Source organism: Salvelinus sp. IW2-2015, linkage group LG15 (assembly GCF_002910315.2).
Source record: "Salvelinus sp. IW2-2015 linkage group LG15, ASM291031v2, whole genome shotgun sequence".
Lineage (NCBI taxonomy): Eukaryota > Metazoa > Chordata > Actinopteri > Salmoniformes > Salmonidae > Salvelinus > Salvelinus sp. IW2-2015.
Window position 1 is genome coordinate 60,507,984 of NC_036855.1, and position 22,037 is coordinate 60,530,020.

At 43.8% G+C, this 22,037-nt stretch overlaps 2 protein-coding genes, 1 non-coding gene and 1 pseudogene across 3 annotated transcripts in view; 3 read left to right on the plus strand and 1 right to left on the minus strand.

The window, feature by feature from the left end:
* adam10a (ADAM metallopeptidase domain 10a) overlaps window positions 1-10,000 on the plus strand; it is a 102,223-nt gene extending 92,223 nt beyond the window's left edge. The window contains exons 9-17 of the mRNA XM_024001217.2: window positions 1,639-1,822; window positions 4,504-4,667; window positions 4,917-5,100; window positions 5,270-5,420; window positions 5,571-5,754; window positions 5,870-5,978; window positions 6,143-6,363; window positions 6,581-6,707; window positions 6,924-10,000. Coding sequence (XP_023856985.1) covers window positions 1,639-1,822; window positions 4,504-4,667; window positions 4,917-5,100; window positions 5,270-5,420; window positions 5,571-5,754; window positions 5,870-5,978; window positions 6,143-6,363; window positions 6,581-6,707; window positions 6,924-7,033 — 1,434 coding nt within the window. The 3' untranslated portion in view covers window positions 7,034-10,000. The remainder of the gene's footprint in view (window positions 1-1,638; window positions 1,823-4,503; window positions 4,668-4,916; window positions 5,101-5,269; window positions 5,421-5,570; window positions 5,755-5,869; window positions 5,979-6,142; window positions 6,364-6,580; window positions 6,708-6,923) is intronic.
* A 2,665-nt stretch (window positions 10,001-12,665) lies between these two features.
* The window catches only part of lipca (lipase, hepatic a), a 19,201-nt gene continuing 9,829 nt past the window's right edge, over window positions 12,666-22,037 (minus strand). The window contains 3 exon segments of the mRNA XM_024002151.1: window positions 12,666-13,416; window positions 15,382-15,597; window positions 17,724-17,838. Coding sequence (XP_023857919.1) covers window positions 13,296-13,416; window positions 15,382-15,597; window positions 17,724-17,838 — 452 coding nt within the window. The 3' untranslated portion in view covers window positions 12,666-13,295.
* On the plus strand, window positions 13,605-13,677 carry trnar-acg (transfer RNA arginine (anticodon ACG)). Its single transcript has one exon. It is a non-coding gene; the product is annotated as a tRNA-Arg (tRNA).
* Window positions 19,159-20,845, plus strand: LOC139028843 (ferredoxin-fold anticodon-binding domain-containing protein 1 homolog; annotated as a pseudogene).

Here is a 22,037-nt window from a genome sequence, read left to right on the forward strand (position 1 = left end):
GTTTTGCACATTGTCCAAATGGACAACCCTGGTTTGTTGTGTGTGTGTGTTGTGTGTGTGTGTGTGTGTGTGTGTGTGTGTGTGTTGTGTGGTGGTGTGTGTGTGTGTGTGTGTGTGTTGCGTGTGTGTGTGTGTGTGATACAATAAGCGTTATGTGTGTTACCTACTCATGACCTATTCAATTGAGCCAATTCCTCTCCAGTCTCTTCAGATAAACACTGACCAGGTGATGAGCGCGGACCATCACCAAATCCGTTCCCGCTTCGCATAACATCGGGGTGGGAGTAAGTTCACTGGGAGCTCAACTCAGAACAGAACCATGATTGACTATTGCTGCCTACGTCTTAGTGACAGGGACTTGACGATGGTGGTTGCTGGGCCTGGCCGTGGGTCGCGCTCCTGCAGGTGAGCGCGTGATTCTCCTCCTTGGTACAGTAGTATCTACCATTTCTATTACTATTTATCTAGCATACACTCTTTCAAACATGATTATTTGGTAAAGTTATCAGGGGTAGTAACTAGCATCATTTATTTGACTTTCTTTCACACACACACCTCATTGGCTAGGTTAGCAAGCTAGCTAACGCTAACTAGCCACATCTAGCACAAGCTCACTACTAAACTGACCTGGCAATCCTAGCATTTTTTGTGTTTATGTCCCTGTAGCTGTCAGCAATTGTGTTAAAAAGACACGGTTTTGAGGATACTGCGAAAATGATTCTCTCCATGTGTCCAACCGCATGCGACTGCATCAGTATAGTTGCCTAGCTGCGCAAAATGTTATGCAGCAGTGATGCATAACGCAGTCGGTGTGTTCGAAGCGTTACCTTGCTTCAAAGTAACCTAGCCAAAAGAAGACCATATCCGTGGACGCAATTATTTTATATAAACTTTAATTGTCCAGTAGCCCAAGGCCCACCCTAGTCATATTAGCAGCCCATGCGTTGCATATTACATCTCCCCTCTTTCTAAATTTCTAACGGATATTTTCATCTGTCACATGAAACCGGTGAGCTTTTTCCTGCTAATTGCATTATGGAAGGAACATTCACACGCAGCCTACTGCCTTGTGCTCATTGCTGCGTTTATAATGTAAAGAAATAAGTGTCTCAACATTTTAAGCTCAACGTTCTGATCTGTTGCATCAGACTCATTGCTTTTTCTTTTTAATTCTCTGTCCCAGAGTCTGTTTGGAAATGTCTATTTCTTTCTCGACAAGCTGACCAATAGAATAGGTAACCTTTTCTACTATGGGGGGAATAGTAGATTGACAAAGGCTAGTGATTCTGCTGTTCGTTACTGGTCTTGTTGGCTGAGGAAAAGTACATGTTATTCTGACATCAAAATGTGCTTCAGAATTCGGTAAGAAGGAACGCACATTGTTGCATTCTTAACTTGCATGTTCTGTTAATATAATCTAAATGTAATGTATGTCATTCTGAGCACTGTGGGTGGACGCCCTTATCAGGTTACGCACCCAATGCATATGGGTCCGGTAACTTCCTCAAATGTCCGGTAAATTAAAATGCTGCCGGTCAAATGTTCGGTGCCACATTTTCCAAATGGAAACCCTGGTGGGTGGCTGTGATTACCTACTCATGACCTATTCAATGAGCCCATTCCTTTCGATCTCTTCAGATTAATACGACCAGTGATGAGCGGGACATCACCAATCCGTTCCGCTTCGCTAACATCGGGGTGGAGAAGTTCCTGGAGCTCAACTCAGAACAGAACCATGATGACTATTGCCTGGCCTACGTCTTCAGTGACAGGGACTTTGACGATGGGGTGCTGGGCCTGGCCTGGGTCGGCGCTCCTGCAGGTGCGCGCGTGCACACACACCAATTGAACTTGTGTACTGCACTCATTTGCATAAAGACTCTCAGGGTAGGAATTCAGTTGAGAATTAAAACAAGAAAACTGAGAATAGTGGACATTTATGCCTACTTAAAGAGTAGGAAGGTATAGCATCCAAGAAGTCATCCAAGTGACCAGTGGTCTGTGAGAGACTCCCTGGCTCCAGTATCTCTAATGGGATCGCTCCATTGTAAAGAGGAGAGGAAGCAAAAGCTGTGCTGCAGGTTCCCTGCTCTGCCCTCTGAGTACCTGCAATCTGCTGATGTTTATCAGAACACTCAATGAACCTCAGTATGTCCATTAACCCCAGCACACGCCCTCTGATAAGCTGCTCCATTTGTCAGTGCAATATCCCTACTTTCTCTCTTTCCCCCCCCCACCTCTTTCTCGTTCCACCAGCATGTCTGTAATTTAATTTTCAAGGCCGAGGAGGGCTGGATTTGCTAAGGCATCGTCTCCACGCTGTTTCCACTTGAAATGCATTTTTAAGTTGTTGAATTGTTGCCTACTCAGCATGTTTTGTGATTTCCGCTTTCTCCCTCCCTGGGTGTTTGTCAAAACTGCAGCGTTTTCCAAACAAGGTTCACTCAAGGACAAAGGAGCTGCATACAGAGTCCTTCTCCTGAAGGAAGTTCTTAGACGTTTGTAGAATGTGAAACAGTCCATGGAGATGATCACACACCTCTTTCTATAGCCTGCAGCTGGGTCTCCCTCTGGTCTCCACCAACCCCATAGTGTCAGTCAGTCAGTAGTGTGGACTGTGAGAAGGGAGAACTCAATGAGACAGCCACAGCACACAGACAGAAATGGCCCTGTCTCTCTCACACACACACACACACAAGTAGGCCAAACAAGTACCTGCTCAACACCTCTGAATGAATTATTCACACTAGAATAATTAGAAGTTGAGTGTGACTGGAGCGCTGCGCTGTCCAGTGACCGGTGTGACCCAGAGCTCTCCAGTGACCGGTGTGACCCAGAGCTCTCCAGTGACCGGTGTGACCCAGAGCTCTCCAGTGACCGACTGTGCCTGGTTCATTATATCCTCACAGTAATAATCAAGAGGTAGAGAGAGTGGACAGTACTGTAGTTGAACCCCACGTTCACATGTTACTGCTATAAGTTTCTTTCAATGAGCAGCAGCCCCAGAGGTCAGAGTTCAGGCTGTGTTTTCCTTAGTGAAGTTTAAATGAAGGGTCAGTGTCAGTTGGCCCAGGTATCGTCCACATATCTTGATKAACTTCTAACTSACAGAACCCAAGATGAAAAACAACAACAAACACTAGGAATCAATACAGGCAAATAAGCAATGTTCTAAGCAGGCTGAATCAATCTGGGTCTGTAGAGCTGTAGAGGGAAGCTGTGGGCTTGTAGAGAAGAGATCTGCCTTGAACGCTCCAGTGGCGTGGACTGACAACAAACGGCTACKAGAGACACCAGTCAGGGCTGGGTAATGGTTTTCTTAATGGATTTGATCCATTACCACACTCATAAGTGGCTTCAATGGAGGCATTCCTCATACACGCACCACACACACACACACACACACACACAAATATGTGCCTATACTGTAAAGTGCTTTGGTTTCATGTCTCTGTGTGTCTAAAAGGCGCGGCCTCCTTATGACTAAGCACACAGGCTATTCTCAGATAAAGATGTCGCCACTGCCTGGCGTTCCAGCAGAGCCCCAGTCCTCCTAGCCTGGCTGGTTAGAAAATAGAAATCCTCTAGTCCACAGTTGTAGGAGAGATTGGACCTTACTGCAACTGGGATTTCCACTTCTCACTCACTCACTCACTCACTCACTCTCTCACTCACTCACTCACTCACTCACTCACTCACTCACTCACTCACTCACTCACTCACTCACTCACTCACTGTGATCTCAGACAGGGCAGTGTTGAGTGTATAGTGCATGGGGAGCCTCGAGGCAGACCGGTAATGTTCCAGCTGAATCTGATAGTATGGTAGGGTGGGACAGAAARMSYKKWSTSASWMMRSKYTGTCTGCCACTGCTCACTCCCACTATCTGAGCTGACTTTGAACTATTTCAACTATTCAATCAAAACCAGGTTTCCCAAATTGATTGAGAAAAATCTAGGTGTGTCAGTATGCGCCACACTTGCACTTTACAACTAGCTGGCCATGTCTGTCGACGTGTGTGTTCCAGACAGTGCGTTTCTCTCTTTGAGAATGGGTAAGTGAGCAAGTTTTTAAATTGGCATTCTCAGCGACTGTGAAGCAGCGCCCTTCAGGTCCCCTGCTGTGCCCGAKCTGCCACTCTYCCCCTGCGGGCATATTCAGCACCACCTGGCTGCTCTGCCTCCTCTTCCTGCTGCTGTCTGTGTCTCTGTGTCTCACCTACACGGGTGACCACTGGGCCCAAATGCTCTCTGCTCCCCTACAATAAGCAAAGATCTCTGCTTATTCACTCCAGGCAGTGTATCAGGTTTAATTTACTCCAATAAGAGTGTTACATCATTTCACTGTCACTTGTGTCAGAGTTGGAAACAGTACATCCTCAATGCCATGGAAATCCTCACCATAGTCCTGTTAGTTTGTTGGGTGGGATACAGTGTGAAAGACAGAATCCTCCATGGTGTGTACTGTATGTAATCTTGATGAGTGGTTTTACTGTGTTCTTAGGGAGCTCCGGAGGTATCTGTGAGAAGAGTAAGTTGTACTCTGATGGGAAGAAGAAGTCTCTGAACACCGGCATCATCACGGTGCAGAACTACGCCTCCCAYGTCCCCCCCAAGGTCTCCCACATCACCTTCGCACACGAGGTTGGACACAACTTTGGCTCTCCGGTGAGTATTCTGTCCTGGGCCTTGTCTGGTTCTAGTCTGGTCTTTTATCTCAGTGMACAGCTCTAACCAGATCATACTGCACATGCTAATCAGTTGTATAKACTTGARTACCACTTTGTTGAGRYACTCACCATRGGATCTCTCTTGGTTTAAAGTCCCAGTAGTGGAGGAGTCTATGTTAATGCCCTYCTGAGGGAGGAGRGGGATGYTCATTGGCTCCCTATGAACCTCTTCCCTATGGTTTGACAGCATGACTCTGGGACAGAGTGCACCCCAGGAGAGTCCAAGGCCCAGGAGAAGAAGGAGCAGGGGAACTACATCATGTACGCCCGGGCCACRTCAGGGGACAAGCTCAACAACAACAAGTTCTCCATCTGCAGCGTGAGGAACATCAGTCAGGTCCTGGAGAAGAAGAGGGGCAACTGCTTTGTGGGTAAGTGCCGTCTTTCTGAGGTTGTGTGTGTGTGTCCGCACATGCACCTGCAGGCGTCCATCTTTGCATAAGCAAAGGAAGTGTGGGTGCGCTTGTCATTGGAATGGACATCCAAGGTTATGTGTCCTCTACTGCATCTCATCACTCCTTCCTGTGTGTGTTTGTGCAGAGTCTGGCCAGCCCATCTGTGGTAATGGTCTGGTGGAGGCAGGGGAGCAGTGTGACTGTGGTTACAGTGACCAGTGTAAAGACGAGTGCTGCTACAACGCCAACGAGGCCGACGGCAACAAGTGCAAACTTAAGCCCGGCAAAATCTGTAGGTAAGTGGCCAATAATGTACTACAAAATGTTGTTGATTTTACGGTTAGTACTGTTGAAGTATTTATTGAATATAGTATTCAACTTGTTTCCGTTTCTGACTTAGTAAAAAGGAAGTTGAAGCTGACTTGGTGTGTGTTCTGTGTTGTCAGTCCCAGCCAGGGTCCGTGCTGTACACCTACGTGCAACTTCAAGGGCTCCAATGATAAGTGTAGGGAGGAGTCAGAGTGTGCTGAACAGGGCATGTGTAACGGAGGCACTGCCCAGTGCCCCACCTCTGAACCCAAGGCCAACTTCACCGCCTGCCATGGAGAGACACAAGTCTGCCTCAACGGGGTATGGTCTAGCTCTCTGACCAAACGTGTGTTGAAGTGCTTTAAATCATGACAATGGMGCATAGCTGACACTCACCCTGTTTTTCCCTTTCCCTCTCCACGTCTCTGTCGACCAGGGCTGCTCTGGCTCCATCTGTGAGAAGTATRGTCTGGAGGTGTGTACCTGTGCCAGTATTGAGGGAACAGACGAGACTGAGCTGTGCCACGTCTGCTGTCAGGAGAGAAGTAAGTGTCTGTTATTTACCTGTTACCACTATCATCGGCCCATTATTGACCATCCGTCCCAATATGACATGCATCTTAAACCACCAWGACCCTGCAAAGACTGGGACTGTCCTGTTAGCAGTGACCTCACAGTGGTGTTCCCCGTCTCATCCCCCACCCTGCAGTGAAACCCGACACCTGCAGCAGCACGGGCTCCGAGAAGTGGGCCAGCTTCTTCAGCAAGAAAATCACCACGCTGCAGCCAGGCTCCCCCTGCAACGACTTCAAGGGTTACTGCGATGTATTCATGAGGTGCCGGCTGGTGGACGCAGAYGGCCCCCTGGCCAGGCTAAAGAAAGCTATCTTCAACGCAGAGCTCTACGAGAACATTGCAGAGTGGATAGTGGTTAGTGTCCCAGGCCCAGCCAATGTCCTAGTTGTACTGTAGTTACCTGTGTTGTTCATAATATTAGTTCACCCTACTGCTGAAACTGTCACTCCCGTTGGCATTAAAACAATTTCAGGAGCTAAATACATCTCAATTTATAAAATGTTCTTACCAGTTTCAATATGAAAGTTGTCAGACACTGAAAAAATATGACTTTGCATAATCTGTGTTCCAGGCTCACTGGTGGGCAGTGTTGCTGATGGGCATTGCTCTCATCATGCTGATGGCTGGTTTCATCAAGATCTGCAGTGTCCACACACCCAGCAGCAACCCCAAACTGCCCCCACCCAAGCCACTGCCAGGTACGTTACTCCTCAACACTGGGGGGGGGGGACATATCTCCCCAGCTAGACTGAAGATGTGGGGGAAACAAAATATTCATAGTGTAGCATAGTATAGTGTAGCATAGTATAGTATAGCGTAGCAGATGTGTTTGGAAGTGTAACTCTGGTTCATTTTATGCAAGCAGGTGTGAGTGTTATGATGTTGAGAGCAGTGTGTTCGTGTCTCCCATGCAGGCACGTTGAAGAGGAGGAGACGGCAGCAATCGAATGGCCAGCAGCCCCAGCAGCAGCGCAACCAACGCCAGCCCAGAGAGAACTATCAGTTGGGTCAGATGAGACGTTAAGACACTGGGCCCCTCTTTGCCTTGGTTCTTCCTAGTGCCTACAGTGGGAACACTTCACTCCAAAGAGTTACCTGTACCATTCATTGCAACCACCCATCTGCAAAACTAACTGGCAACAGAACTGATTTCAATAGACAAGACGTACAGTTCCAGGACCTAACGGACTCACTCAACACCACTGCTCTGGGAGCCAGCCGAGCTGTCCTTCACACAGCTGTAAGCAGAAAATATTTTAGGAAAGCTCTTGGCAATGACGGGAAGAGAAAATGACTGATTTCTGTTGTTTTTTTTGTTTGTTTTTTACTGGAGTGCAGGGGAGAGCAGCAGCATTGTGGTAATGCAGCCTCTCCTCTCCTCCTTTTTAGCGTCTTTCTTTCATCTGTTTTTCCTTTCTGAAGTGCTGCCCTCCTGAGCAGGAAAACAGGACTGCAGGTCACATGGGTTTTTGCTGCTATGCAATGCCAGGATGTGAGACATTGCAGCAGAAGAGACTAATTTGCCAATGTAATTATTATTTTGTAATCAAAACATGATAAGAAAAAATGCGCAGGCTTTTATTTCCAAAGCATACATGTTCTTTCTGCGTGCAATTGTACAGGTATTGAGATTATAGATTTTTTTCTTTGTATCATATGAAATCGATTGTTTTCCTGCTGTCTGATAAAGATTATTTACTGTTTTAATTCACTCTCTCAGGATTAATAAAACAAAAAACAGCCCTATCTGTCACATTTAGAAGCTGCTGTGGGGTGGATCAGAACAGACCTCGGTTATCAGAACATGGAGGGAATGTAAACATAAAGCTGAATGTGATTAAAGCAGGGTATAGAGAGGCAACAGAGTTGTAGAGACTGTTGTGATATTTGGATGTGATATCGGATGATATCATTGGGCTGGTGGAAGGTGTCATTTTCAGACAGGTTTGCTTCTAGAGGTGCAGTTTGGGGATGCAACTGTAGCTTTTAAATTTTTTACTTAATTATGACATGTTGTTCGCTTCAGCTATTTTTTTCTGACTCRATGCATTGATGTGAATCACTGAACCACTAAATACAGCAGATGTACCTTGTCTATTGATCATTCCATGTGAGGGATGGATGGAGAAAGGAGAGAATMTTCAATGCTTTAGCATACAAGGCTGTCCAAGGGCTGGCTGGTGCTACACCTCATGACTATGCCACTGAATGTGGTCACATCATATTCTTCAAGTCACAGGGCCTTGGCCAGAGCCTGCGAACACAGGCCAGGGTCCATAGGGGGCAATATTACAGAGGGCATCACAGACAGTCMCTGTACTGGTCTGGACATGCTCTCACCTAGCTCGGCTGCCCTCACCAATGTTGTTACCTTAATAAAACGCACAGTCTTTAAGAGCTGACCTGGGAACAACTGAATGCCCTGTTACATACCAGTTTGAAGGCAGCTTGAGGAATCTTCTACACTTATGGCATGCATTAGGAATGTGATGAATGGTTTGCCAGATGAAGATCCTGGATGGCTTTAATGTGATTGTTTTTTTATTTTATTTTAGCAATTCAGATATTTGTATATGGGGGAATTGAATCGATAAAGTCCTACAATGGCTTAATGTCTGAGTGTCCAGCTATGCCAAGCTGTTACATATGAACTGAGATTGATAAGGCTACCAATTACCTCTAACTTTTCTCCCTTTGGCTATCATTTCCATGTCGTGTCTCTCCTATGATGCATATCTGTGTTGCATGTCCTGTCTCTCTCCCTAACCCCACATCTCTATTGGAAGTACATAGCTTTGCTCTGGGGATGATCTCCACCAAAAGAGACCTATATGTCATAGTCTGTGGTTTGTGTAAAGACATAAACAATGTGTCTAAMTGGAGTTGAGTCTGTTTCTCCTGAGCCCATTGCAACTCCACAGTCTGTCTGGAGGTCAGTGGGGTTTGTAATGTATTGCTGGCTCAGAGCCATGGAGACCAGGACAAAGGCAGGATATCCAAAGAGACTCTGTTTTTCAGCTTGGAGTGCTGAAGTCTCAAGAGGSTTGAGGAAACAGATTGCAAAAATGACACTGCTTGACTTCAGGTGTCTTTTAGAAGGTCAACTTGACTGACTGTAGGGAGAGGAGAGAATGTGGGATAAATGTACCGTCCTGTTTGTTGTCCTGTCTTTGTGTGCAGGTGTTGAAAGTCTTTTGAAGCCTGTTACCAAGGTCTCTCAAATGAGTTTATCAGAATGAACATAGACTAGTACTCAAGGTCAGGAGGTAACTCTAAGTCCTTTTATTTTTGATGACTTTGTTTATCCCATTTAAATGATGTGACTATATTGATATTTTATGACTGATTCTGGCCCATTATGCCTTATCAGGTAGGTAGACCCTAGGCAGTGTGTCCTGGAGCTTAAAGACAAGCAGGCCTCTTCACATATTTATGCCTTCATTGTTTCCTCCCAAAATTTGTCAATATTGAATGAGGAAAAATGGCTCTTGTCTATGTAGCCACATACAATGTCTACAAGAGAGCCTCTGAAATGGAAACAAAACTGATCCTCCCTTGATTCTAACATGTCTTTCTCTGTTCTTTCTGTTTGGTGCTGGTGGGTATGGGTTTGTGCTGGATAATAAAATATTGTTTCTCATTACCTTTGACATTTAGTAAGGCTCATCGGAGTGTGGTCATCTACATTCATTCTTCTCATTGTGTTTTTATTCCTGTGGTAAGGTAATAGGTGGGTGTATACGGGGCAGTGCCTGGGATTTACATTTCTGTCTTTAATTTGTCTTGCTAAAAGTTTTGAGAAGAGCGTGCTCTGAAATGTAAACCGAGAGAATCCAGAATGGGAAAAGTCTAATACTGCTGTCTGATTTTAGAGTGTGCTGTGTTTTATACAGTATCTTCAATTTTCTTTACGATTTTTCTTTCTTGTTTCTGTTTCCCGTTCTACTCAAATTTAAACATTTTACTAAAATTGCTGAAAGTATTGTGCAAATGTTTTTTTTTTTTTTTAACTACTTGAAATGCTTTAATAAAAATAGACTTGATCAAAAAATGTTCAGAGAATGGAAAAGAATGTCTGAGAAGTCATTCCATGGTTGGTTTGTTCATTGTCACTTTCAGTGGATGAGCAAAACAGAAGGCCCACTTCAAGATATCACACAGCTTGACTGGGCTATCTTCCAAGGAAATCAAGCTCATAAACTCAGAATAAAAAGAAAAGTTTTACATCTCGCTAAATCTGAGGGTGGTTTTACCTCCCAGACTTGGAATTGTATCAACTCGCCACCCAAGGCTTTTACTTGAGACATTGTTGAATGCACTAAAAAGGAACCGTGGGTAATTATTGAAGATGTGCATGCTCACCCCCAGAATCTTTTCACATGTCTATTTTTCAAAGGATAAAGCTAAGAACATGAACAACTTCATAGTTAAGAACACTATAACGATATGGAAGAAAATGAAACGGATTCTACAAGAAACAATCTCACTAGCAAAAAAACAACCCTTGAATAGCTTTTCAGTATGTACTGATAATAACATGGAAAACTAAAAGGTATAGAAATCGTAAATTATTTGATAATAGGATATGTATTTCTATGACAGAATTAAAAATAAATGTTGCACTGACCGATGTAGAAATGGTCAAATGCATGCAATTTGTAAACTAATGTATTAAAAAGAGATCAAATTCTACAGCAGAAGGAGAGTCATATGTCTTAAGTGTAAAACTAACAATGGTTCAATAATCCATACCTTTTGGGAATGCAATACAGTCCAAAAGTAATGGGTGGAGTTAGAAAGTTGGCTGTCAGAAGTCTTAATGTAAATGTACTTTTTGGTTCATATTTCAAGACCTGTCATATGAGGGTGTAGTGAGATACCCAATGGGTTGGATGATAGTCTTCTCGTCAATTATTTTGAAATATACCAATTCTCCATCTTTAAGACAATAGAAAAATCATATGGTTCATTATCTAAATATATTAAAGAGCTGGTTCAGGCTGGGCAGGTGTGATGTCATTGATGTTCGTGTGCGTCTAAATGTTGTCTTTTGTATGTTAATGTTTTGTATTGTTAAAAAAAAAAAGGAAATCATGCTAATTTTCTTATATTGGCAGTGGTTTCTGTGGATGATTTAGTCTCTAGTTTGGATTGTTTAAAGTGATGGGGACATTTCTCAGCAGCATCCAATATAGGGGATAATATAATACTAACTCCCAAGGTTTTTTCCTTACAACTAATGACATATTTCTCATTATGTTGGAACACTGTTTTCTATATCACACAGCCCCAAGGTAGCCACAGCTCTAGTAAAATCGTAGACCCAGCTACCTTTGTACTTCCTCAGCACTGAGAGCAGAGGTAATTGCCTAAAGCCTCCCTGACACTGCTCTCTGCATTCCAATCTTCACAATGACTTCTCTCCATTTCTGCCACACCAGTTGTGTGCTGAAACTCCCAATCTTTGCCCCATGTTTATCTTGCCCAACAGTCACTTGAACATGTTAAATAGGGCTCTTCCTTCAGCATTAAATTGATTCCATTCATTGATTTATTTGATGATTTATCATGTCTCCTCTTACACTGAAAAGTTTGTGCAAATATATAGCTTTAGTGAGATGAACATGTATCATATCCCATGGGACTGTAGCAGAATTGGTAATCAAAATCAAGTACCCAGAAAGTGTGTCAAGTGTTTGTATATGCAGTTTGGGTTGATAATACAGTATTATAAAAGGCTGTAAAATAAGCAAGTGGATGTAATCAGGGTATCAGTATGCAAAGCTATGAAGGGCTATCGGCTATGTGAAATATAACCATGGTCCCCGTCTAATCAGTGTCCTGTTCTGCAGATTGGTCTTATGCCTGAACACTGCAGCCCATAAGGGGGCAGGCTGTCTGATTGGGGCCTGCTGCAGATGCACAGTYGCTTCATAGCACCGAGCTATCTCTGGGCCAAAGCTCTCTGGGGAAACCAGGGGGACAGTTTGTCCAGGATAGGATTTCATTTCCCTCAGACACAACTGGGACAGGGGGAGCAGTCCTGCTGTGTGCTGGGCCGTCTGATCCAGTCTGGTGTCAGACAAATAGCAGGGGTCTCATTAGAAAGGGAGAGGGAGGGCTGTGAATGAATCCTAGGGACAGAGGATGATGCTCAAACACTGTCGGCTCGACTGTAGTCTTTGCACCCAGTCTGCTTACCAAGGCTATGGCTGTTGTGTGGGGCTCAGTGTGTGAAAATACTGTGTGGCCAACAAAGTCTTGGGATGCTGCAAATGATTAATTTATCTCTGATGCAGTGTGCCCATCAATTTACATGCCTATTGGGAGTCAGTAAAAATTGAGATGGAAAAGGCTCCAATTAGATGTTAGGCATAACAGGACAAATGATAAGTGGCCCCGGGGCAGAATATTTTTCCAACAGGCATTAGTATAGTTGGTGATAAAAAATAAAATGTATGAATATGACTTTGTGTACACAGGTTGTGAATCCTAATTTGTACAAAATGTTATATTTAGAATTACTTCTTTGCAACCATTTGAAAATATCTGTATAACATTTGAATCTTAGTAAAAATTCATGATTGTCAAGATTTTTTWAAATACATATTTTTATATAAATTAGGTTGGAAAACAGATACTGTTGTTGGAGAAAATTGAAATATTACAAACCAATGTTTTATTTAGTCAGTGTCTCAACTTACTTTTGAGAGTAAGAATAGTAGAATACACCAGGTGGTTGTGCATCAGCAGTTTTTAACTTATGTCAGTCACTTGATTGGCTGACAATTACCCATGTCAATTCTTAGCTGGCTAGACTAACTACCAATCTATATAAACTTGTAGTAATCGAATACCGACTGGGCATTCAGGGGACCCCCATTGATTTTGATAGTCATTCTCACTCATATTATCATGGCATAAGTCATGGCAAAATGTGTAGAATTGTAGGAAATTATTTTTTTAAATAGCAAAAATGTATCTCTGCCCTATAGCAAAATGGGTAGAATTGCATGAAATTAGGTGTGAAACTGCAAAAATATACATATCTGCCCCATGGCAAAATTTGTAGAATTGCATTACATTTGTTATAAAATGGCAACATTTTCTTTCTGGCCCATGGCACAATGTGTAGAACTGCAGGAAATTAACTGTAAAACATAACATTTCCTCTCAGCTGTCAGCTGTCACTAAAATGTTTTGCGGTGAGGAGGGGAGACCCCAACCAAATCTTGTTTAGAGCCCCCAAAAAACTAGAGCCGGCCCTGCTGATCGAAGTATCCGACTCAAGACAAATGCGTTTTTCTTCTGCACTGTTTTTGAGCATTTTCTTCACAGCGTACGAAGACATTCTCTTGCGATGACCGAATGTATATTCCATCACTTGTCTGGGCACAAAAAGTCGTCCTAAAAACAGAGTTGTACATGATCAGGTGTGTTTCCGTCAGGGTAATTTCTGATGATGAAGCCTATTGTATTGTTCTGTAATAAAATTATTGGTTATACTTACCATAACAATAAAATTACCGTCCGTCGCCACGAAACTATATTTAACCAATGAGAGGAAACCTACGGTGTCTCTGCTGACAAGCAGTGGGCTTGTGGCGCAATGGATAACGCGTCTGACTACGGATCAGAAGATTCTAGGTTCGACTCCTRGCAAGCTCGTGCATTTTGTCTATGTCTGAATGAAATTTGGAAATTAGCGATATCTTGTGAATTTGTGTAGAGTGTCTTTGCCGATATGCACCATAAATTTATAGCTCATATATACACCAGTAACGGTGATGCGGAATCAATGGGCGGATTCGATTATGCTGAGTCGCGGGGTTACCGGTCTGTGACACGTGACGTGAACGGGCAAAAGCGGTGAGGGAGGAGCGCCCTTCTCAAATCGAACAGTAGTCGAGTCTACGCTGCTCGATCATGTTGTCAACAAGGCAGCATGGTGCGTCGTCCAGAAACATTCAACATAAGTTTTCCATAAAATATATGTTCGAATTTTCTAAGGAGTTTTAATTGGGAAGGCAGATTCATAAAATAAAAAACAATCACTTTTGCAGGTGAAAACACTGAATCCTACTCATTCCTCGATGTACTTAATTACATCACTTTTGTTTTGAGCCGACTTCGGCGTTGGTTTTGAACGGGGGTCACGCCAGGGAGGCAGTCCGATTCCAAATTTCACCCGGTGCAAAACACCCATAACCGGGCGCCTGGCCCAGATTAATCGAATCCCCTCAATGTCCGCAAATTTTATGCGACCAATGACCATAATAACCAATCATATTGCCGTCTGCTACCAAGTATCCAGAATTTACCAATCAGAGGGTAGTTATGGTGACTTSTCATTTAGTAGCGGGCTTGTGGGCCAATGGATAACGCGTCTGATTTAGGATCAGAAGATTATAGGTTCGGCTCCTAGCAAACTCGGTAATTTTGAGTGAGATTTGAAAATCAGCGACACTTTGTGAACGTGTGCTATCTCCAACATCAACAGTTCGGATTAGGCGGAATCAAAATCCAAAACTGTAACATGCGTTGAAATTCAAAGTGAGGAGAAAAGTAGATCCACGATAGATAACTTTCATAATTCACACACCAGAGGGCGTCAATTGCCATTGAAATAGTACTTTTCGGGAAATACTATACTGTAGGCCTCAAACAGACAAAAATGCTTGTACTGTGTGGTTCAGTATACTGCTGATATTGATCAACTCATAGTATACATGATTATTATGGTATTTTGTGGTGCTTGTTAGAAAGATTGATATTTATAGCACAGCATCTCAAGGGTGGAATGGATGCTGCACATGCAGTGGAGCCTATACAGCCTTGACCTTTAAGATTTATAATGTGCTCTTGAATTMATTTACAACGTAATATGACATGGAAATCCTGGCAACTAAAACACAGCATCCAACAGCCTATAGGCTAACTGGTGCCTCTGTGATCACTCTCTCATGTAGCATACAGTGTATTTTCCATAACGGGGGYACTATGACAAGACTCCACTATGCCCCACAAGCCTGTCTCTGCCTGTGTATACCCATTAGGATTACGTGCCTTTCACTATCYATTTCATTATTTATTTATCTTTAATCTTGTTATATAACGAGGGCTGTCGTCAGCGTGCCTTATCACAATTAGTGTTACATAACCTTGCCATCCAGAGAAAGCTGAGCCCCTCTGGTAGTTCATAGCTGGGTGACTAACGAGCCAAACGGGCACGTTAGCATACAGAGCTCTCAGTGTCCCCCCCGCTCCCTTCTCACCTACCCACCCCCACACCCATTCCTCTAACTTTATTGATCTTTATTAATGCAATTCAATCTCACACCCTCCTTGCCCCCCAGAGAGATGGATACCCACCTATTTTGTGTCTCGCCTGCTTTGACACGGATTTTGCCCACGGTGAGCTTGGGCCTCATTCCCCCACTGCTCCAGGAGTTAAAGGTCTGCATCTTGCTCCACATATTGTTTACAACACTCCCCTCCCAGCRGAACTTCAGCATCATCAGGTCCCCAACGTCTGAGTCCAGGGTGATCAGAAARGTGTATGTCTTATTGCCTGAGATCTCCTCGATGCTGAGAGAAAGAGAGAGAGGTTAGAGAGAAGTACATTCACCTTGATGCATTTCCTCAGGTTTTTTCCCAGGTTTCTTTCACACGTGGACTGCAAGTAATGAACCTGAAAAGCAGAAGGAGGGTTTGACTATTGCATTGTTATTTATTAGCTGAAACAGCTGTGCATGTGAAATAACCATAGTCTTGGGCAGCCTYTTTTATAAGGACATTCAGGGGTGGAGGTGAGGAAATACAGTATTTTCATTCCCCTCCAGAAGTGTGACAGTAGGGAGGAAAAACCATGTGACTCTCTACTCTTAGTGTAGATGCACGTGAATCATTCATTAGGCGATATAGAGCAGAATGGGATCAAAATGTAGGTTGGCAGGGAGAGTGTTCCTTTGTGATGCACACACACATCAATTATTGATATCTCCCTCTCCATTTATAGTCCTATTTCATTCAGAGGTATGAGCTGTTTCCATGTACTTCCGTTACTGCTACCCTATGTTGTACAGGGGCAGAGTGAGAGCTGACTGGATGCAGTCTCTAGTGAAAGTCTACAGACCCCTTGTACAGTCTTCACATTTAGCTGACTTTAAATTCAATCTTAAAAGGGATTCAATTAGATAGATCTACACAATCTAATTCTAGAAAATCTTCTAAATTAGTAAAACAAAATTAAGATGTATCGATTGTCTTCACACCCCAGAGTTATTACTTGGTTGAAGCACCTTTGACAGCCGCTACAGCTGTGGATAAGTTTTAATAAGATTCAACCAACCTTGCACAGCTCCTATGGCATCATATATATCCATAGTTATTTTGTAAAAATTGCTCAAGCTCAGTAAATTAGGATGGGAATCATTGATGGACAGAAATATTCAAACATTGTCTCTGATTTTCAAGCAGATTTAAGTCAGGGCTGAGACTGGACCATTCAGGAACACTCAATATATATTGGTATTTTGGTGAGTTTTTGGCATTAACATTTGTGTAATTATCTAGCTGAAAAATATAACTCTATCCCAGGGTTAGGTCTTCAGAAGACTACGGTGGGTTTTCCTCTAACTTTTTATCTGGGGTTGACTCCTTTCATATTTCCTTTGATCCTGACAAACTCCCAGTCCCTGCTGGTGACAAGCATACTCATAACATGATGCTGCCACCACAATACTTAACATTACAGAGGGTTTCACTCTGCGTTATGTTGTATTGGATTTGACCCAAGCCTGTAGTTTTTAATTTAGTTATTTTATTTGCAGTGTTGTGTTGCAGTATTACTTAACGGCCTTGTTGYAAACAGAATGGATGTTTTTAGTGGAATTTTTAACACAAGCTTCCTTCTTTTCACTTTGTCATACAGGCCAGTAATGTGGAGTGAATGCAATGTTGTTGATCCTCTGTATTTTCAAGTATTGTGGTGGCAGCATCATGTTATGGGTATGTTTGTCACCTGCAGGGACTGGGGAGTTTGTCAGGATCAAAAGATATATGAAAGGAGCAAAGCTCAGATAAAAAGTTAGCGGAAATCCTGTGTCAGTTTTCTGAATGTATAACATACAAATGTTACACAAATGTTAATGCCAAAGACACACCAGAATGGCTTTTCTAGAGGTGTTGAGCGTTCCTGGTCCAATCTACATTCTAACTTAAATTTGCTTGAAAATCAGAGTCAAAGTTTAAATATTACTGTCCATCAATGATTCCCAACCAAATTTACTGAGCTTGAGCAATTTAATCAAAAACAATAGACATATGTTGCCCTAAGAGTTGTGCGAAGTTGGTAGAATCTTATTAAAAATKATTAACAGCTGTGATGGCTGGCAAAGGTGCTTCCACCAAGTATAACTCTGGGKTGTGAAGACATATACAATCAAGACATCTTCATTTTTTATAATTTTTATTAATTTGGAAAATGTTCTTTAATATTCTTTCACTTTGAAAATGTGGAATAGGTCTATAGGAAAAAAATCTAATTTAATCACTTTTTAGATTTAATTTTAAGGCAGAAAAATGTGAAGACTGCAAGAGGTGTGTAGACATTCACTTGGCACTGCATGTAGAGACTTGAACACTATAGCCCCAGTGTACTGTCTGTATGAAAACTCAGCTCATATCAGGGCCTAGTGTGGTGTGATACTCACAAAGTGATGGGCATTTCAGGGCTGTCCTCCTTTGTCCCAGTGAGAGAGATGGTGAGAGTGGGCTCAGTCTTCTCTATCTGGTTGACAAATTGAATCCTGAACTGGTAGTGGTAGACTGCAGGGAGAATACGAGAGGAGAAGTCATGAAAGACGACATGGACAAGACATACCAAATATAAAAGTGCATAATATCTTCATCATCTCTAAACAATGTTTTGAAACTGAATCTATGTAGCTGCTCCAATATATACTACCATTCAAAAGTTTGGGGTCACTTAGAAATGTCCTTGTTTTTGAAAGAAAAGCAAATTTTTTGTCCATTAAAATAACATCAATTGATCAGAATTACAGTGTAGACATTGTTAATGTTGAAAATGACTATTGTAGCTGGAAACGGCTGATTTTTAATGGAATATCTACATAGGCGTACAGAGGCCCATTATCAGCAACCATCACTCCTGTGTTCCAATGGCACGTTGTGTTAGCTAATCCAAGTTTATCATTTTAAAAGGCTAATTGATCATTAGAAAACCCTTTTTCAATTATGTTAGCACATCTGTAAACTGTTAACTGCTGATTAAAGAAGCAATAAAACTGGCCTTCTTTAGACTAGTTGAGTATCTGGAGCATCAGCATTTGTGGGTTTGATTACAGGCTCAAAATGGCCAGAAACAAATAATATTTTTCTGAAACTCATCAGTCTATTTTTGTTCTCAGAAATGAAGGCTATTCCATGCGAGAAATTGCCAAGAAACTGAAGATCTCGTACAACGCTGTGTACTAATCCCTTCACAGAACAGCGCAAACTGTCTCTAACCAGAATAGAAAGAGGAGTGGGAGGCCCCGGTGCACAACTGAGCAAGAGGACAAGTACATTAGTGTGTCTAGTTTGAGAAACAGATGCCTCACAAGTCCTCAACTGGCAGCTTCATTAAAAAGTATCCGCAAAACACCAGTCTCAACGTCAACAGTGAAGAGGCGACTCCGGGATKCTGGCCTTCTAGGCAGAGTTGCAAAGAAAAGCCATATCTCAGACTGGCCAATAAAAATAAAAGATTAAGATTTACCAAAGAACACAGTCACTGGACAGATAACTCTGCCTAAGAAGCCCAGCGTCCCGGAGTCGCCTCTTCACTGTTGGCGTTGAGACTGGTGTTTTGCAGGTAGTATTTCATGTATTTAAAAAATTATGTTTTAAGCAAAATAGTGTTTTCTAGACAACTGCAAACTTCAAGGAGTAGGCCATTCAAGGAGTTGGTCTGATGGTGCCCTCTGGTGTCATCGGCCTCCCCCTTTCTTGAGGAAACAATAGAGGAGCAATAGAGAACAAAATACGAAAGGCCCACCCCCCCACTTTTGCCATGTCATGAGGATACCTGGACCACATATTAAGATGTGCCTTTTGTTAGATTAATCAGGTGATAAATGAAGCGCATGATGGGAGGACACACACTGACCTACCACATACCTGCTGAACTATCACATTACATACACAGGGGTTGTCTCTCCTCTAGTTCTAATCATCCCGTCAGGTTGGTTCAGGACTTTCTGGTTCAGGCCCTGGAGAGGGAGTGGCCTGTCTCCATGTTTACAGAGCCCCTCCCCCTGGTCATACACTCCTCCCCCAGAGACTAAATGCCTGTTGCCCTGAGMTACAAGACACACACACACATTGCTACTGGCTACACCCCACCCACACACACACACCCTCGGATGATCACGAACACATAGACACTAGTGGACTTACTGGCAGACACACACATAACCTACGACTCAGAAGATGAGGGAAGGGAGAGAGACTGTAGCAGCCATGGTAAGGAGTGTGTAGGTGAGGGAGAGGTCAGTGTGTGTGAAGGTGAGGGAGAGGAGTGCATAGGTGTTGGGGAATACGTGCTGCGTCCTTCTCTACTGCCTCAGATGCAGATACTGAGAGAGGAGAGAGAATACAGAGAGAAAGAGGAGGTTCTGCATGGTGTGAGCGGCCTAGTCTTTCAGAGAGTTCACATCAGTCCCTGGTCCCCACCTGCCTTCCATCAGCTCCTCGTCTGGGGAGCATGGCCCAAAGCCTCTCTGTCAATCCCTGACCTGCGGCAGAGTCTGGAGCGTCTGCTGACCCCCTACGGGYTTTCCCTGGCTGAGGAGCAGGGGTCTCTGTGGCTGGCGGCCGAGCCAATGGGCCGGCTAGGCCGGCTGTGGGCTGATGACCTCACTGATGACGTCAGTGTGTGTCTGAACCTTGACCTCCTGGCGTCACTGGTCTACTCAAATCAAACTTTATTTGCCACATGCGCCAACTACAACAAGTGTAGACTTTACCGTGAAATACTTATTTACAATCCCTTAACCAACAGTGCAGCTCAAGAAGAAGAAAATATTTACTAAGTAGGCTAAAATAAAAAGTAATAATAAAAAGTAACAGAATAACAATAACAATAACGAGGCTATATACAGGGGRCATCGGTACCGAGTCAGTGTGCAGGGGTACAGGCTAGTTGAGGTAATCTGTACATGTAGGTGGGGGCAAAGTGACTATGCATAGGTAACAAACAAACAGCGAGCAGCAGCAGTGTACAAGGGGTGCAATGTTCAGCAGTATAATGGTACTCCCTCACTGACTTGCCCCTGCTCTGGTCACCTGACCCCCACTTCCAACCATTCCATCCCTTCTCCCTGTTTCCACAGAGCTTTGTTTATGACATCAGCTTCTGGGCGGGGCCAGACAGGCAGGAGGCCGAGTTTCATGCTCTTGACTAGAGGCCAGTAGAGAGACGGTAGAGAATGTTACACTCATAGACACCTACACACCCTACACACACACCTACACACACCCTGACATAACACACACCTACACACCCTACACACACTGACACACCACCCAACACACACACCTACACACAGACCAACACACACCCTGACACACACCAGCTACTGTTACAGACTCACCTACTGCTCACACACACATGCCTTCTGACACACACGCGCACTCAAACTCCACACATACCTGCAAAGCCTGCTGTCCACACGCATGCATCTCACCGTCAGGTAGTGTCTGTCTGTGTATGTGAGAGAGATGAGTGCAGTGTTGTAATATGCTGTAGCAACACTTTCCAGACACTGAAGCTAGTGGTTGGTGTCAGGATGGTGTTGATGTCAGGATGGTGTTGATGTCAGGATGGTGTTGGTGTCAGGATGGTGTTGGTGTCAGGATGGTGTTGATGTCAGGATGGTGTTGGTGTCAGGATGGTGTTGGTGTCAGGATAGTATCCTGCAACACCATCCTGAACAAACACCACCCTGACACCACACAACATCCTGAACCAACACCATCCTGACAACCAACACCATCCTGACACCAACACCATCCTGAACACCAACACACATCCTGACCACCAACACCATCCTGACACAACACCATCCTGACACCACACCATCCTGACACCAACACCACCTGACAACAACACCATCCTGACACCAACACATCCTGACACCAACACCATCCTGAACAACACAACACTCTGACACCAACACATCCTGACACCAACACTCTTCCTGACACCAACACTATCCTGACACCAACACCATCCTGACACCACACCATCCTGACACAAACACCATCCTGACACCAACACCATCCTGACACAACACCATCCTGACACAACACCACACATCAACACAACCTGACAACAACACATCCTGACACCAACAACATCCTGACACCAACACCATCCTGACACAACACTATCCGACACCAACATACTATCCTACACCAACACCATCCTGACATCAACACCATCCTGACACAACACCATCCTGACACCAACACCATCCTGACACCAACAACATCCTGACACAACACCATCCTGACACCACACCATCCTGATACCAACACCATCCTGACACCAACACTATCCTGACACCAACACCAATCCTACACCAACCACATCCTGACACCAACCACCATCCTGACACCAACACCATCCTGACACCAACACTACCTGACACCAAACCATCCTGATACCAACACCATCCTGACACCAACACTACCCTGACACCAAACCATCTGACACCAACACCATCCTGACAACAACACCATCCTGAACAACACCATCCTGACACCAACACCATCATGAACCAACACCATCATGACATCAACACCATCCTGACACCACACCATCCTGACACCAAACAACATCCTGACCCACAACACCATCCTGACACCAACACTCCTGACACCAACACCATCCTGACACAACACTTCCTGACACCAACACCATCCTGATACCAACACCATCCTGACACCAACACTATCTGACA